The sequence below is a fragment of the Rhagoletis zephyria genome, unplaced genomic scaffold (genome assembly GCF_001687245.7).
Source record: "Rhagoletis zephyria isolate East Lansing unplaced genomic scaffold, Rhagoletis_zephyria_1.1 Rzeph_scaffold_00853, whole genome shotgun sequence".
Lineage (NCBI taxonomy): Eukaryota > Metazoa > Arthropoda > Insecta > Diptera > Tephritidae > Rhagoletis > Rhagoletis zephyria.
Genome location: NW_016157937.1, coordinates 142163 through 159207, shown reverse-complemented (window position 1 = coordinate 159207; position 17045 = coordinate 142163). Strand labels below are relative to the sequence as shown.

The window sequence follows — 17045 nt, the reverse complement described above, 5'->3', positions numbered from 1 at the left end:
TTCCTGCCTGTCAGCATCTAAATATACTCCGCATTCACACCTTCTGCCTCACTTTCTGTTTTTCTAAAAATAGCAATCTCTTTCCTTCCTTTGCGCGCGTCTAGAATTGGCTGCAGGCTGACTTCAAATGATCAATCCCCACTGACTCATTAATATCCGGTCGGTGAAAAGATTTTTGTTTAAACAGGATTTAGCAGTCAACTTGCGAAAGTTCTTGGGTATCGTTTGTGACTGTAGGTTTTCACGCTCATTCACAACGTTGTCAGTTTTGTTTTTCGTCTTTAATCAGGATACACTCCAAATGGTTGTATGGATGTTTCGATGCTCTAATATACTACTAATAATATATATTCCGTTCTGCGGCGTAGTCGAAAAGCCTCTCCTGGTTGTTGGAGGTGTTGTCCTAAAAACTGAAGTTTCGAACTGTTGAGACCAAATATGTTTGGCTTTCATGCGGATTGTAGGAAACTCATTCACTGTGTGGGTGAACCTGGATACAATCTTTTGAGGCCTCCGCCACACGTCCCCAAAGTTGCCGTTTAGCAGCTGTAAGAGATGTCGCAGCTGAACAATTTTGATCAGCCGCGTCCATCGAATTTCCTGCTACTGTAGTGATGTCAGACTGGTATCTGCCAAGCAAACCAGCAGTTGGAATAGCCGCCTTCCTAAGAACGGTCCGCCATTCCGACATATTCGTAAAGCTAGTTATTGTTTCGCGTGACCAACTAGACGACTTTTGTTGCCGCATCTCGCGCATGGTTGCTCACATTGCTCAGTTGGCACGAACGGAGGACGCAAGAGTCTTGATTCAGTTTCAGTGCTGCTACACAACCAGAAGAACGACAATAAAGAGAGGAAACACTTTCGGGATAACGAAAACCGCGAGTATGGCTGAGAAGAAAATAATTGCAGAATTTGTCTGAAAATCCGAGCGCATTTGTTACTAGCATGAAAATTGATGAATAAAAATTAAAAATAAAAATGTGTAGGTTTATTAACCTTTTCCCCCTACAATAGATCCTGGCTACGTCCTTGAGATGCATTATTTATAAGTTTCCTGCCATGGCCACATTAATATTAGACCTTTTTGATCAAACCCCTTTGGATGAGTATTTTTTTTTTTGTTTTTTTTTTTTTGGAGTCGAAGATATCTTGGGCATTCAGGGTTGGGGTCTCTCTTGCACTGATGTTCGTATTGTGTTTTTCTACCACACTCAGCGTTTAACAAGTCAATTATATAAGTATGCAGTAGTGGCTCGGCTTTTATGTTTCGTAAAAAAATCAAAGACTGACTGACTTGATCATAAGATAATTTAGTTTTGCTGCAAGTTTACTTTTTTCATTTCATTTTAGCAGGCAACTTTTAGATAGTATCCACTTCGCAAGTAAATTTGTTTGTCCACTAAAAGTTGTTGAAAATGTTATGTTTGTTCCCAGTGATCGACACGTTTTATTGTTTAGTTTTTGTCTATGCCAACTTTGCACAATCCATTAGAGTAACAACATTTACTAAGCAATAAAAAAAAGTCCAAAAATTCAAAGGCATACTCAAACACACTTTTTGGTAGTTGTATTTTTTCATGTTTCCTACATTTCGTTTACTTACAATGCATTTCATTGTGATGCCGTCTAATTGTAGTGTCAATTTATTCTGTGAACTTGTAAACATATTATGTAAATATTCGTATTTGCAAGTTGTTGTAAAGTTGTGCTTGCCAAGCGCACTTCAAATATGTTTATTCAGAGGTATGTTAACTTTATAAACAAAAGCAGTAAAATTCTTAAAAAATGTTCGCAAGTAATATTTTTAGCCACACAGACCTTAGGTAGCCAAATAAAAAGAATTTGGGCTAAAGGCTTAATAAAGTCTAAAAAGCAGGGTATGTAAATGTTAAAGTCTAATATTCAAGTAATATTTCCAAGACCTATACAATAAAGAATTAGGCTAGTCCAGTGATAATGATATTATATGCGTTTTTTTAATACCTATACAACTTCTATACGATTAATGTACTTAAATCGCTTAAATTTTTGCTAAATTTCCATAAATTTGTCGCCACTATTTGCATGAGTCTTCAAGTCCTCGAGTCATGCTCTTACATCTTTACTCACCAGTTATCCTTGGTAGCACCACGCCCCATTCCAACAGCTGCTTGCCCACGAAACCCGCCACTTCGGCGCCCAAACTGAAGCCAATCACATGAATGAGCCGCGTTTGATAGCCGCTCGCAACAAGGAAACGCAAAAAACGCGCCATGAAACGCGCTGCCACCGGCAAATTTTCAGACAGCATTTGTGTACCAAGGCAGCGCTGTCATGGGACTCCAATCGACGAGGATGACATTGTAATTGCCCGCTTTCAGAAAGGCTGTAAGGCAAATGGCGAAAAAAATCGAAATTACAGCAGGAGTGAGGCAGCAAGGAAATGAGGTGGAAGGTATTAAAAAAAAAAAGCGAGCGATTGGTGTGGGTGAATCAAGAGAGTAGCGGAGCCTGAGGATAGCAGTGCACGGTAAATCAACGCCAAAGTGTAAAATCCTAAAACCAGTTGAAAGCAGCCCTTCAGATTCGAAGAAGCGAGGTAAAAGCATTTGCCTTTGGCGTCCAACTTTTCACCATTCGCAGCCATCATTCACCGCGCTACGCCGCTCATTACAGAACCACCGAGAAGCCATTTATGTTGGAATTTCATTTCACAACATTTCGAATTTTGATTTTCATTTATTGATTGCAATTCAATTTCAATGCGATTTTAATTTGACAACCAGGATCGGAAGTAATCGCCGTTGCTGAAATGTCATCGTTTGCGCCAGGGCCGCGTCTAAAGCTTGGCCAATTACTCAAAATGGATGGTTGCCGGGCAATGCTATCATTTTCGCTTCACCTCTCCACAGCACCACTTCTCTTCGCAGTCACTTCAACACTCTCATCGCTTGCACACTCACCATCCTTTTAGTTGTTGACTGCTCTGATTGTCACCGGTGGCCGATTCGGAAAAGCCATGCAAATAAAAGCCAAGGGTTGTTGCAAATCGAAATTGCTTTTAGCCAGCCGGCGCTCATCGCCCAGATTGAGATTTTGTGGGTTTTGTGAATTTTTGCTGAAAGAAAAAATTGCAAAGATTAATGGGTAGTTGTAATGGGAAACACTTATTTACGTAAATATTTAGCTAATGGTCAAAACGGAATGGAAAGAAGCTAATATTTTTCAGTGTGACAGGTAATTTCGCTTGTATTAGTGGGACTAGCTGTAGTCGGATTTTGGAATTCGTCGTCGTTGTGCTTAAAAGTATGCAATGCCATCAACAAAACATAACCCATCTGCTATAACGAAAATTGGCTCGTTTCATATTTCCACTTTTCAGATTTTCGTTGCTCACTTTAAAGGGCTTTCAATTTTTTTTTTAATAATTTTTATTTCTTTTTTTAATTTTAAACAAAACTATTACAGTCGTGAAATGCTGAAAAACTGCACCTAATTTTCGTCCCTAAAATCAGCGGTGCTTCAAAATATGCTACTTTAAAAAGTAAGAGATGCTGTGTGAAGTGAGGTGATGCCCTTTTTGTGGTTTTTATTCACCTCAACAATTCATTTAAAGAATTTTTCGCGACGAAAGTTTACCTTATTATTAAGGACAATTTTAATCAAAATACTAATCCTGTGAAGAAAAATTAATGTACTAGCACCTTGTGTAATTTTCTTAGTGACTGAACTACAATAATTTTCGAAAATTTCGATTTGAAGAAAATGCATATAGTATGTATATTTACGGTTCCCCCAAAGATTTCATTATATGTATTCACATCGATTCCTAACTGCCAAAAGGACGTAAGAGACTTATTATCAAAATTTCCTTTTTGATGGAGAAATGCATCTAGATGCTCTACGACTCTGCATCAAAAATAAAATTTCGGAAAAAATTTTGTTTACGTCCTTTTGGCGTTGAAGGGTTAATATGTACATAAACTTTTCACAATGTTTTTTATGTTCATAATTAAGCTTCAGTACATGCATGCATGTACATATATATATGTGGACACTAAATGCCACCTCCGTTGCCCTAGTTACTTAATACTTACTTCGTGTAGAGCAGGAATTTAATATCTTCTCGTTCACGTATCGCACAGCAATTGGAGCAGACACCACGCGGCGCAGGACTATAGAATATTGGTGAGCCAGCTGTGAAATAAAAGTAAGACGAGAACTATCATATTAACTACATACATATAAGCATAAAAATATTGAAGAAATGTAAATTGAAGAAACGATATCAAAGTAGCACAGATAAATGAAATAGGGGAATAAGTGTAGGAAGTTGACTGAACAGCAGACAAATTTTGTAAAAAAAGTATACCTCAACTATGCGCATAAATACTTGTTTATGATTATGTGTGTATGTTTTACAAGGATGTAGGCGTATAAATATTTACTTTTTTTACACTGCTGCGCTGCTTTGTCTGGTCTAAACTGCAGTCGGCGCCAAAAATAAAAATGTAGGAGCACAGACACCGTTGCACCGCCGTTGGCGTAAAAAAATACATACATATATGTATGTACATATGTGCATAAATATACATTTTACGTAGAATTGTGACTTTAATATCTATATACATACACTCACCAGAATATGTTTGCGTACAGTGTTTGTTTTTGTTTTAAATATTTGCAATGTTTTTTGTAATAATTTTTATCGTTAATTTTTAATAGTAACATGGTTCATTCTGCATTAAATGGCATATAAATTAATGATTCAAGGTTTTTCAATATTTAGGATAAGTCGACAAATTTTCACCAAAATTGTCAACTTTAAAACAAAATTTTTTAAACTTTTTTTTGAGTATGCAGTTTTGTAGCTTCCTCAATTTCAGTATAATAAAGTGTAAGGTTTAAGTGACTATAATCTACCGTTAATTTTTGAGAATTTTTTTACTAACGCTCTTCGGTATTTTTTCCCATATATTCTGGTTACATACATTCTGGAAACATATTCTGGTTAGTGTATGTATTTAGTGATGCACTGAGGCTGGCTAGTAGTTAAGTTTTGTGCTTGATTAGCAAAAGCAAAACAAAACACAAATCTTGAGAAATAAAAAACGACGCATTAGTATTGAGCCTAGAACAAGAGGTATTCCTAGCTTCTCAAATAAATCGAAACACACAAGGTGGTTCTGTTGCCTAAGCCTGGTGCTTACCAGGATAGCTAGAATCATATCGACGAATATGCTGCTTGGATATCAGCGCTTTCTCCAATGCAGTTTGGTTTTCAGAAAAAAGCGGCAATAGAGAAAGTGGTGTCAATTGTATCGGATGCAATAGCACTCAAATGATGGAAGGCGGGAAGTAAACATACTGCTCGACATGAACTTGAACGTAAAAAATGCACAGTGCTCATTGTCGGGTCCAATGCTGTGTAGCTGTATGCAGTATCTGCGGTGTGATTTTTTCCTACCGAACCACATCAGATGAAACGGCAGAAGTCGTCGCCCAAATGACTCCAATTGCTATTTTTATTAACAGAAAAATTAAAATCGAGCAATAAAAGGGCTAACTGGACGATGATACGAAAGTTGTAAGAAGCCTGGAAAGCCTGAATTTATTTAAAAGTAGGGCGTGGATGTCACAAGAAGTACTTGCACAAGCCTTACAGGTACAGTCATTTGCGAAAAAATTGCCAAAATGAATCAACTGTTGAATCGGAAAAACTCTGTTCATGCTTATCACGGGTGCGCTACCTCGTATATACCGACCTTTAGTTCAAAAACTATCTTTACTACACAGATTGTCACGAGGCCTGTATGGGAAGAAGATACTTCTAGGAAGGCTTATCTTAACTATACTGCCATATAAACGGACGACTCCAAGCTGGAGCAGGTGATAGGACATGAGCGTAGGTATGCTCGCAGTTGTCGGTAGTGACCTTGTGTTGCAAGCTGAGTTAATAGTTATTAAGAATATCAGGCTAAACTTGTTAGGAACCTACAACCTGCCTACTCGACTTCATCTAACTAAAATAGAGGTACCGAATACACCACAAGCGTAATTTGGGTTCCTCGACACTGGGATATACAAGGCGGATGAATTGGCCAGAACTGGCACGTCCCTTTCTGCCACAAAATCCTCTCATAAAGCGGGTATGTAGCTTTCATCTTGCAAAGCATGACTTAAATCCTACTTTGTCGAGCTGGCGAATAGAAGATGCATTACTGAACAAAAAGGTAAAACGTCAAACCCGGCTCTGACTTGCAAAGATAGTTGCAACACCTTCAATCTCCACGAATGCCCTCAGCTCAGGATGGTTATTGAATTCATAACTGGTCAGAGATTATTGGAAACACGCGCTTGGTAAATGCTACAAATTTCTAACAAACGACTTTTCTTTAAGCTGCCGAGATGAAGAGGAAATCGAAAGCGTCGGGCACTTTCTCTGCCACTGGGATTGGCGGGACTCAGACTATGCTAGCTTAATAAACACTTTTTCTATCTGCTATTTTTATCGCCTCATAAATTAACGCTTTATAAATTTTGATAGACATAGGTTAATCGGTATCACAACAGAAACTGGAAGAAGAGAGGCACTACAACTTAATCTACTAATAAGCTGCTTTCCTTTAACCGAAATCACGCATCTTCGTCTTTTTTTCTCTTTCGAATTTTACTCATACCTAGCGATGAACACATACTAATGTAGAATTTTAGTTTCTTCACACATTTTAATTAAATTAATGCTCGCTGACACTACAAGTAATGCAGTACTAACAAATCGTGCTTTCTTACAAAAAGCAAACTTTAGTAAGAAACCATAAAAAGTAATAGGCGCAAAGTACAGAAAGTAAATGATCTGTCTCAAAAATTTTTTCACGAATTTCAGTTTAACAACGAACCTTAGAACAGTAATTGAATTAAATTTATTTTTTGTGACTTTCCTTATTTAAATATTTTCAGTGTCGCGAGAGGTTAATGTTTGTTGCACATTATTTTTCAACGGCTTTGTGTTTCTATTTGTAACTCAAATACCACGGTTTCACTGAATAGTGTTTTGTTTTGATTTATTTTTCATATTACTTACCTAAAAATAGTCTTTTATGAAGTTAAGCTATGTATTACGGTGGTTCTTTAAATATTAACTTCATGGGGCACCCTTTTTAATTCTAAGTGCAAAATAAAGACATCCATCAAAATTAAAAAATTAAAAAAAAAATTGGGATCGCTATCAGGTTTTGAAAAAATTATATTTTTTTTACATTGCACAAATGTTACAAAATTTTGCCATTGATCACCTATATTTAGCGAGTTCATTAAGTTTCAAGAAAATAACAAATTTATCACATTTCAAGTCAAAGTTTGTCGAATTTTTGCGATTTAAAAAAAAATATAGCGATCTCTAAAAATTGTTTTAAAATTCCGCAACTCCCGTGGATGTCTTTATTATGTACATAGAAGCACAAGGTAAAATAATATAGACGTTAATATTTTTTAAGCCCCTCTAGTGTATATGTTCCGATTTTTAAGATCAGTCAACGCCAGTGACCACTATTGAAGTACATATATTGAAAAAACAGATATATTTTACCTATCCGGAATTTCGCATTAGGAACGAAGTATTCTTTCACTACATTTGTTTCTAACATTGATTTTTTATATTTTTTTCTTTCTTTTAAAACTTTCCAAACTTGTTTTCTTTTGCCCCCTTAATTGTTTTGGCTTTTGTTTACATGCATTTTCTTTGCATGTTTTCTTTCACCAATACTTCGCTTCAATGCAAATTTATTAAAATTTACCAAGCTCGCAGTGGAAGGCCGCTGCGCAGAAGAACCGGCCCAAGCTAAAGAGCGAAGCTGATGACTTTGCGCGCTTAACTTAATCGCTGCCATGAACTTGAATTGTAAGCTTGTGAGCAAGTTCAAACAGCAATCGGCTACGGTATTTGAGTCAATGCGGCATTTTTTAGCGTAAATTTGTATTTTATGCTTTTCTTGCATTTGCGTTTTTTTGCAAACACTTGCGTATAAATAAAACATAAAAACAACATAGCAATATCACGAATAGATAAAAAAAATTGCTTTTATAGACAACATAAATTCGAAATAAAATAAATATTGGCACCACGACAGCTACTTAAGCTTGAAATATTTGTTAGTAATTTTTTGCAGTAAGCTGTTATTTCTAATTTTTGTTGTATTTAAACTGTCTTTCTTTGTTTTTGTATATCTAGATGCGGATGAACTTTTCACATGTCTTTTTCCCTTTTTTTATCATTTTAATGTGATACTAACGACCTTGTCAATGTCAGCTACTTGTGCTCAGCTTCGGCGTTTGCAATAATAGCAACATTTCTTTCATATCAAAGTCTGCATATGCATATTTTTTCTTTTTAATGTATTTTTTATCGCCTCTGCCGAATTTGCCTAAGCAGTTATCGCTGCTAAAAAATTGGCATAACTAACTAGCAAGCAACGAATATTTTTAATTAAAAACATGCGCAGGTATGTATTTATATTTGAATACGCCCGTATTATTGTTAAACAATGTTAGATTCATTAAGCGCAGTCTGTGTTGGTTATCTTCTACAAATAATTTTTCAGTATCAAGCAGTGGAGAAGAACGTACGATTGCGACTACGAGTTCAACTACGAGTAAGGCAAAGTGAAAATTTCAAGTGGTTAAGAATTCGCGTTGATTTTTTAATTTTTTTTTGCTGACGGCGCTAAGCACTTTCTTCAAAGGTCAACTATGTAATTCAATATCTACCTTTTCTTATCCATTTAAATGAATTAAATTTTTCAAATAATTGGCAACCCGCTTCAAACATCTTTTCGACGCTAAACATTTTCAAACCTGTTTGGTTTAGTAGCCGTAGTATTTCATTTACTTTATCAATTGAATACAATTTTTCAAACATGTGGCAACCCTCCCCAAAAATATTTTCGACAGTAAACTTTCCTAAAACACTTAAGTTTGACACCCCTGGCGCAATATTTAATTTACCTTATAAATTACATTAAATTAAAATTTTCAAAAAGGTGGCAACCTTCCACGAAAATATTTTCGGCTGTTAGTCTTTCTTTTGACAGCCATATTGCAATATTTACTTTATCTTATCAACTTACTTAAGCAACTTTCCTACAGGTGCCAACTCTCTACTTTTTTTTCTTTCTATATTTTAAGTTAGACCACTAGCAATACATCGGTGAAAATTCCATTCAATTCCATGTATTAGCTTTTGAGTCATGCGCTTCCAAACATACAAACAGACTGATAGACAAAAATTCTAAAAAACCACATCTCAATTTTTCTTTAATATCTATAATGTACAGATATCTGCCTGTTACAACTTTATTATATGCATAAATAATACAAGTAGAACAGATGTGGAATTCACCTACATACAAATGTTTTTACCAAAATTGAAATGGGAAAAAAAATATTTAAAATTTACCACTACGAGTAAGTTTGGATAGTTTTAAAAAAATATTTTAGAAGTAAACAAAAAAAAATTGGATTTCGATAACCATTAAGTAAATTCCTTACTCTAAAATTTAGGTGGCAACCCTATTCCGAAGTACACTGGAGTTAATGGTACATATCTTGAGCATATATATACTGTTTATACATACAAAAAATGTGGAACGAAACTAACAAAATAAAAATTTGTATTACATAGAAGCGCGGCAACCCAGATAGAAAATGTTTTCTGACCAAAGTTCTCAACAATACCCTTCATTTGATATCCACATTGCGATGTTTTAGATAAATTGTGTAGAATCGAAAATAAGTGGCAACCTTACACTATTATCCTAAGAGATAATATTTTGTATACAGGGAAAGCATTGTTTAAGGACCTTCTCTTGGTACCCATGAAAGTAATATTTTAGATTTTTATCTAAACAAAAAATTTAATAAATATGCTATTCCAAACAGGTGGCAACCCTATTAAAAATATTTTTTAATGAGGGATCTTTAAAATACCTTCCGTTTGATACCCATACAAACATTATCTGTGTTCAAAATTTCATCAAAATCATTAAAGGCGTTTCCAAGAACCCTATGGATATGTGTGTATATACATATATACAAGAATCGCTCATTTATTGTAATAAAATATTTTATTTTCTTTGATTTCTTTTATTGTCAGGGCATTTTTATGGGTTTTTAAATATTTTCAAATGCACGGCCTACTATGTATAAGAAAATTGCCGCAATAGGATTAAAAAAGATAATAAAAAATTAATTTTAAGCCAATTTTTTTTTAATATTTAGTACGAATATTTAGTAATAAACCAAAAATTTTAGTTGTCTATACATAGATTTGCTACCATTTTGATATGACTCAAGCACGAATAGTACAAGTAAGCAGCTTTATGAATACCGCCATTTAACTAAATTCATACATATGTATGTAAAATGTACAATACAGATTTTTTCCACACCATAAATTAACGCTATTTGCGTGAGTAATTAGCTACTTTTCGCTAAACAATTATGATATTTATTTTTTCTATTTTATTCGTTTGGTCTAATGCGTAAAAACTTAGTTCTTCATTTCAGTATCATTGCTAGTACATGTATATGTATTTAGCTATGTATTGGATTTGAATGTTCCTCTTTATATTTGTTGTAGTGGCTTTTAAATGTTATTCACTTTTCATTTAAATCTTACTTTTTTTAATTACAAATCCATTTTATATTTTATGAGTTTTTCTGTTGAGATTCTTTGTTTCTTGCCTCCGACAAGGTGTGATTTTTACTACTGTTTTGCTAATCATTTATGACCATCTTTAGTCACGGTTAAGAGCACTTAGTCACATTTCCGAATGAATGATTGAATGGTTCTTGGTTTTATGACAAGTGGAATTAAAACGGTTTCTGTGTCAATGTTAATAGATCTAATAAGTGTAAAGTATACTATTTTATTTTAAGTAACTTTTGACAATCAATCATAAGCAATCATATAGAGCAGGATTAACTTGTGATTCATACATTGTGAGCAAATAACTAAAGACAAATATAATGAAAAAATAAGTTGAAATGTGAAGGGCCAGAACTATTTATTCCAGGGGGTAAGCATACTAGTATAAAGTTCTAAAATCCAATCACTAAACAAATAGGCCTTGAGCTGTATAGGCACTGTAACTTAATTACCTTTTAGCTTATATTATTTGACAGAATAATATTGAAAAGTGTCCAGCTTTTCGAACTACATATCAAACCATTTTGGGCTTCCAAAGGCTACTAGAAAAGGAGGTCTTGGAATTCAAATCATTTACAGTCAGTAAAAAACTAACTCATCTCAGGCGAGTATTTAGCTCTAAGTATTCAACTTTTTCATATTATTGAAGAGGTGGAATATATAGTAGGGCTTATTGATGACTCCAAGCTAGCCAGCTTGAAATCTACGAAAACGCCATTATTAAATTCGAATAGCTACGAATGTAACACATCGCTACGGTGACCATACGTCCTGTTTTTTGCAGGGCTGTACTGTTATTCAAAGGTCTAAGATCTGCCCTGCGTAGTTTGTTTTTTCAAAACAGAAAGACCTGAAAATGTACAGATTTTTCCTAAGTGCCCTGTCTTTGTGCCGCAGTTTATTGGGAAAAATTAACGGCGGCAACCCTTTACTGATCTAAATATAAGCAGTGTCGATAACTGAATGATAACTTCATGATGGTGAGGGAGATTTTGAAGCTTCAACCAGTCAGTGCGTTCTAAATTTTGTGCGGCCACCTACCATGGATCATGTGTAATTGAAGACCAGCATCAAAAATATCAGTAACACTGCTCTACAAATTTTGTGGTGTTCGCGTGAACCTAGAAAAAAATGTTTTTCAAGCTAATTTGGATTCGCTGAACACGAAAACAATAGCCAATTTTCTTTTCAAAGAAGCGTTTTCGAAATTGTTTGGGAAAAATGTGCTTTTTGTACCTACTTTTCGGAGCTTTCGTCAATATCTCATGAAAAAATTATCCACGTACATATATAAAGGTATTGATGTGATTCATACAAAAATATATGACTTTTAGTGAAAGTTTTTGGTATACCAGCGACCAAAGTCGAAAAATGTGAAAATTTCAATCATTTTTGAAAATTACACAGTTTCAATTGACTCCTTTTTTCATTATGTTTAAATTGCTATATAAAAGATAAATCATTAAAGTAAATTTTTGGCATAAGATAATGAAAATATTATGGGAAAGGTAGAAGTTATGGAGCACAAGCTATAAAAATTATACTACGCGTTTGTCGAAAAAATCTGTATTGTTTTCGAATTCAGTAACCGAAAGTTTATCTAGATAATTGCCTTTAACAGAGGTTTATTTTTCGTGTAAACCAGTGTAATTATAAAAAATTTGTTATACATCATTTTATAAATATTATTTTTTATACTACGCGAGTATGGTTAGGTATATTTTTTTTAATTGTCCTGCATTTTCAATTCATATTTATGGCCACCATACATATCACACACCTAGGGATGGCAAAATAAATTAAAAAAAAAATGAATTATTTAATCATATGATTAATCACAAGGCAAAAAAATAATTCCAATTAACTGCAGTTATTGATAAATAATCGATTAATGGATTTTTCTAAGGCGCAGTCAGTATTCACAAAAACACTTTTCCATAAAAAATATCGAATTCTCTTGTACTTACATTTTCTTGGGGAAGTTAACCGGATTTTCTTCAAAGATTTTAATTTTTTTTTTTATTGAGCCACGATTGCTTATTAGGAAAAATTGAAAAAGCAACAAAGTCTAAACGGTAGAAGTTATAGCACTATTTCGGAGATCTAGAAAAAAGAAGTCTGATGAGGAGATGTAGTGATCTCCGAAATAGTGCTATAACTTCTACCGCTTAGACTTTGTTGCTTTTTCAATTTTTCCTAATAAACAATGGTACAAAGCTCAATAAAAATATTAAAAATAAAATGTTAACAAGCCACAATAATATTGACGAATTTTTGTTTTTTTGATTGTCAGTCACAGAACTTTTGCCATTATTTCTAACAATATATGTATTTCAAATTACCAACTACAGGTTTGGTTCACTTTATTTGCATATGTAAATGTGTATGGAGTAAATTCTAGAACTTTAGAATTTATATTTTTTATATTTTCGAGTTACATACAAATTGTAAAATATTAGCTAAAACAGAATAAAAAAATTGTATTTAATTGTGAACATTCTCTTTGAATTTTGGCCCTCCATTTTTCACTATAAGTATTTACACAAAAGATTGCTAAAAAAAATCGATTTTTCATCCACCTACTTCGCTAACTATTAATTTGCGCAACACGTTTTAATATTTGTCTATTTTCGGTTTCGGATTTCCGTATTGGCCGATATTAGGTTTAGTTCTTGTTACACAAGATTTGTTCTTAAAATTAGCAGCAAATCTTTAATATTTAACAGTTGTGAGAAGTTCTTACCGATTAGTAATGAGAATATTCCACATAATGTTGAAGTAGCAGGAAGCATTCTCGTTCCTAGCGAAGGTCGAATTTAGCGCTAAGAATTTTGTGTACTCTTTTCTACTATTTTTTTTTAGTAGCCACTAATCGTTTTTTTTATTTTAGCAAACAATAGCTAATCGTTGATCAGTTTAGGTTTCTATCGACGTGAAGTGATAAAAATTAGCATACGAAAAAAGCTCACAAAATAGCGTATAGTAACAATTGGCCCCCTGTCGTACTCAGCGGGAGAAGTGCGATTTCATTTAAAGTTGTACGTAGTTAATTTATTATTATTTTTATGTCAGCACCAACATTTCTTAATGTAGTCAATAGAAAATTTTAAAAGTATTGCTAAAGCAAATCTAGTGTTTCATCGTTAAAAAAATAAAAATTTTAAATTTTTGTTGATTTAGCAATAATTTTAGCTTCTTCAATTATAAATTTTTTTCAAATACAAAAAAGTTAATAAACAAATTTAATATAGCTTTTTTTGTCGGATGAAATACTTTGAGTTTTATTTTATTAACCGACTTCAAAAAAGGAGGAGTTTATCAATTCGTCGGAATATATTAATTTTTTTTATGCATGTTACCGCACAACTTTGGACCACGTTAACCGATTTATATAATACTCTTTTTAAAGGAAAGGTGGTACCTCAGAGGTGGTCCTATAATAATTCGGTTTAGATCCGATCATAAGATCATGAAGAAATTAACGGTACTCTAAAATTTTTTTATGAGAATTAAAGTCGAATTTGTTTTTCGCTCAAAAATTACTTGTTCAATTCGCTTCAACATGCCTTCGTTCGAGAAGTATTTAAACATTAATACACATTAAAAAAATTTAAAAAAAATTGCATTTTTTTACTTTTATTTTTAATTTTTAGGGAATTATTTTTGATTCGCTTTGTTTTTCACTTGTCACTTATAATTATAATAAAAAGGTTAAACACAATTTGTTTAACAATTTAAAAAAAAATTGTTTAATGCTGTATTAAGTTTATTTTCCAATAATTTTAATTGATTTTAAGTGATTTAGTTCAGGTATTTATTTTTTTGGAATGTTTTTTTTTACATATCTATTAAAAAAATTAAAAATTATAAAAACGTGCAAATTTTTTATTAATGTTTAAGGAATTGATTTTAAATCGATTTATTTTTCACTCGTAATTTTTTATTAAAATTTAATCACAAACTTTTTTTTTAACTACTTTTTACATTTATTTTTAATTTTGTATTAAAGGTATTTAAATTTTAGTTCATATACGTATTAAAGTAATTAAATTTACACTAAAAAAATTTCACTTTTGATTTAGTACAACTTAAATTTATTAAAAAGATATTTTTTATGATTTACTTTATTTTGTATTTTTATTGAGCATATTTAGTTATTTTATATGTCTGAATATTTGCAGAAGATTAAACTGGGAAATAAAGAACCGAACTGGTACCCATTGATTTTCATAAACAGAATATTTTAAATAAAAATTTTGAAAATTAATTTTTAATCCACCTCTATACTTAGCATTAAATTCAAAATTTTTGAATGTTTTAACACGCTTTTTTACGCTTAATTTTGCTACTTATATTTTCTTATAACTTCAACATTTTATTTATTACATTTCTTTAAAAATCACTTTTCTTATTAAAAAATTTGTTTGTCCTATCTATTCCGTCTGCTACGCTGCGTCGCGCGCTTGTTATGCAACCAATTCCGTGCGAGTAAAAATCAACACTAAAATTACGCTAAGCGAAGATGTACTATGCGAAGCTATACCTTAGACTAGCAAAATGCGCAAAAATAAATAAATAAAAAAATGCTTAAATAAAATTAATGAAGAACAAAACAGCAAATACAAAGAGCGCGAGAACTTTGTTACTAATCAGCTGTTTTTACGAGTATATTTGCCTCATAGCACATTTGGCTGCTCATAAATCAAGTGAAGTTGTCGACTTACATATAAAAAAAATAACAAAGCTGAAAAAATAGCAAATAAAATCAATGAAAAGCAAAATAAAAGCAAAAGTAAAGTGTCTCGCTCCAAACAAAAGACTTAAGCAGCCAACTTGCGTTTGTTATACTTTGTGTTGCCTTTTCAAAGCAAACTGAGCAGACGACGGCTGCTTAGTGACGTCATAGTGTGTCGCGAAAAAACGGAAGCGAAGTAATAGCCGGTTGTTGTTTGCATTGTTGTTGTAATATTTATCAGCGCTTAACTCTTATTTCTAAACATAGCTGGTCGACACGCGGCAAACGCAATGTGCTTGGTTTTTTTTTGCCTTTTTATGTAAATTTCGTGTTTACACCAATAATTGCTTGTTTACATTGTAGGTTTGGTATGTATTATGGTTACAAATTTGCTAAGCTCTTAGAAAAAATTTTTAAAATATCTGCCCTCATGAAATGTTAAAAACTATGTATTTGTTTTGTCAAATGTTTAGTTAAAATTTTACTTTCAAAATTATTTTTACTATTAAAAATTACTTGAGAAACTAACTTTAAAATTGTTTGCTTGAATAATTTACATATTTTAATTTTGTTGTAGGTTTGGTTGTACGTCAAAAAGTTGTATGTTCGTTTGATAACCCTAATTAAAATAGTACCTAATTTATGTATATTTACATACATATGTACTCGTATGTAGTTGGACACGCTAATGAATTTGAAATAAAATTTTGCATACAAAATTCATTTGTGTAATATTTATTGCTTAGATAGCTGGCAACCTTATTCTTAAATGTTGGCATTTAATGTTTCTCAAGCAGCTAATACTCGAATACTTTAAGTAAAACTTTTTGTAGTTCATAGGAGGGTAGTAACCCTTCTACACCCAATTTTTTCATTAAGATGGCCTCGAGAGTATTTTGTTGATTTGGGTTTTGATTTTGGCAACCGTATTACAGGTGGCAACCATATTCCTGAATTTTGGCATCGGATGTTTTTCAAGTAGCTTTAATTTAATATCCATACTAGATTACTTTATGTAAAAATATATATAGCTCGTAGATAGGTGGTAACCCTTTTGACAACATTTTTTTTTCATTAAGATGGCCTCATTTTTTCATTAAGATCAACTATTTTACTAATTTTTGTTTTAGTTTAGTTACTGAAATTATTTATACAATTTATTTTTGTTCTTTAACCAGGTGGCAACTCTGGTTCAATATATGCTTTCTTAAAATTTTCTCAACCCCATATCTTTTTATGCCCAAATTTTATGTCTCTGGGTTAAAGTACTTTTCGCTTGTCATAAATATTTCAAAATCTACAAATATTATTATAACATATTTTTTATAACTAATTATTCTTCATACAAGTGGCAACCTTAGGCATACATTTTTCTGCCGCTTGTGGAGTTCTTTATCTCATTAGTTTACTCCTTGACATGCTCTGTAAGCATTTCTAATTGATTTTTTTGATTGATTGTCGTTCCGAGTCGCGCGTGTCGCCAATAATCGCACTCGGTTTCATCCGCCTAGTAAGCTGTTATTTTATAGGCTTGCGGCGCCGAGTAGCTACATTTACTATTCAATTGACAACGTCGTTTGCGCACTTTTTGGGCTACATGTACCACCACTTTAGATTTTTTTT

At 32.7% G+C, this 17045-nt stretch overlaps 1 protein-coding gene across 1 annotated transcript in view; it reads right to left on the bottom strand.

Annotated features, from left to right (window-relative positions):
• LOC108361807 (pancreatic lipase-related protein 2) overlaps window positions 1-15186 on the bottom strand; it is a 21020-nt gene extending 5834 nt beyond the window's left edge. The window contains 7 exon segments of the mRNA XM_017614575.1: window positions 2113-2284; window positions 2286-2370; window positions 2949-3015; window positions 3018-3100; window positions 4080-4179; window positions 13431-13611; window positions 15074-15186. Coding sequence (XP_017470064.1) covers window positions 2113-2284; window positions 2286-2370; window positions 2949-3015; window positions 3018-3100; window positions 4080-4179; window positions 13431-13479 — 556 coding nt within the window. The 5' untranslated portion in view covers window positions 13480-13611; window positions 15074-15186.
• Between the last annotated feature and the right edge of the window lie 1859 nt (window positions 15187-17045).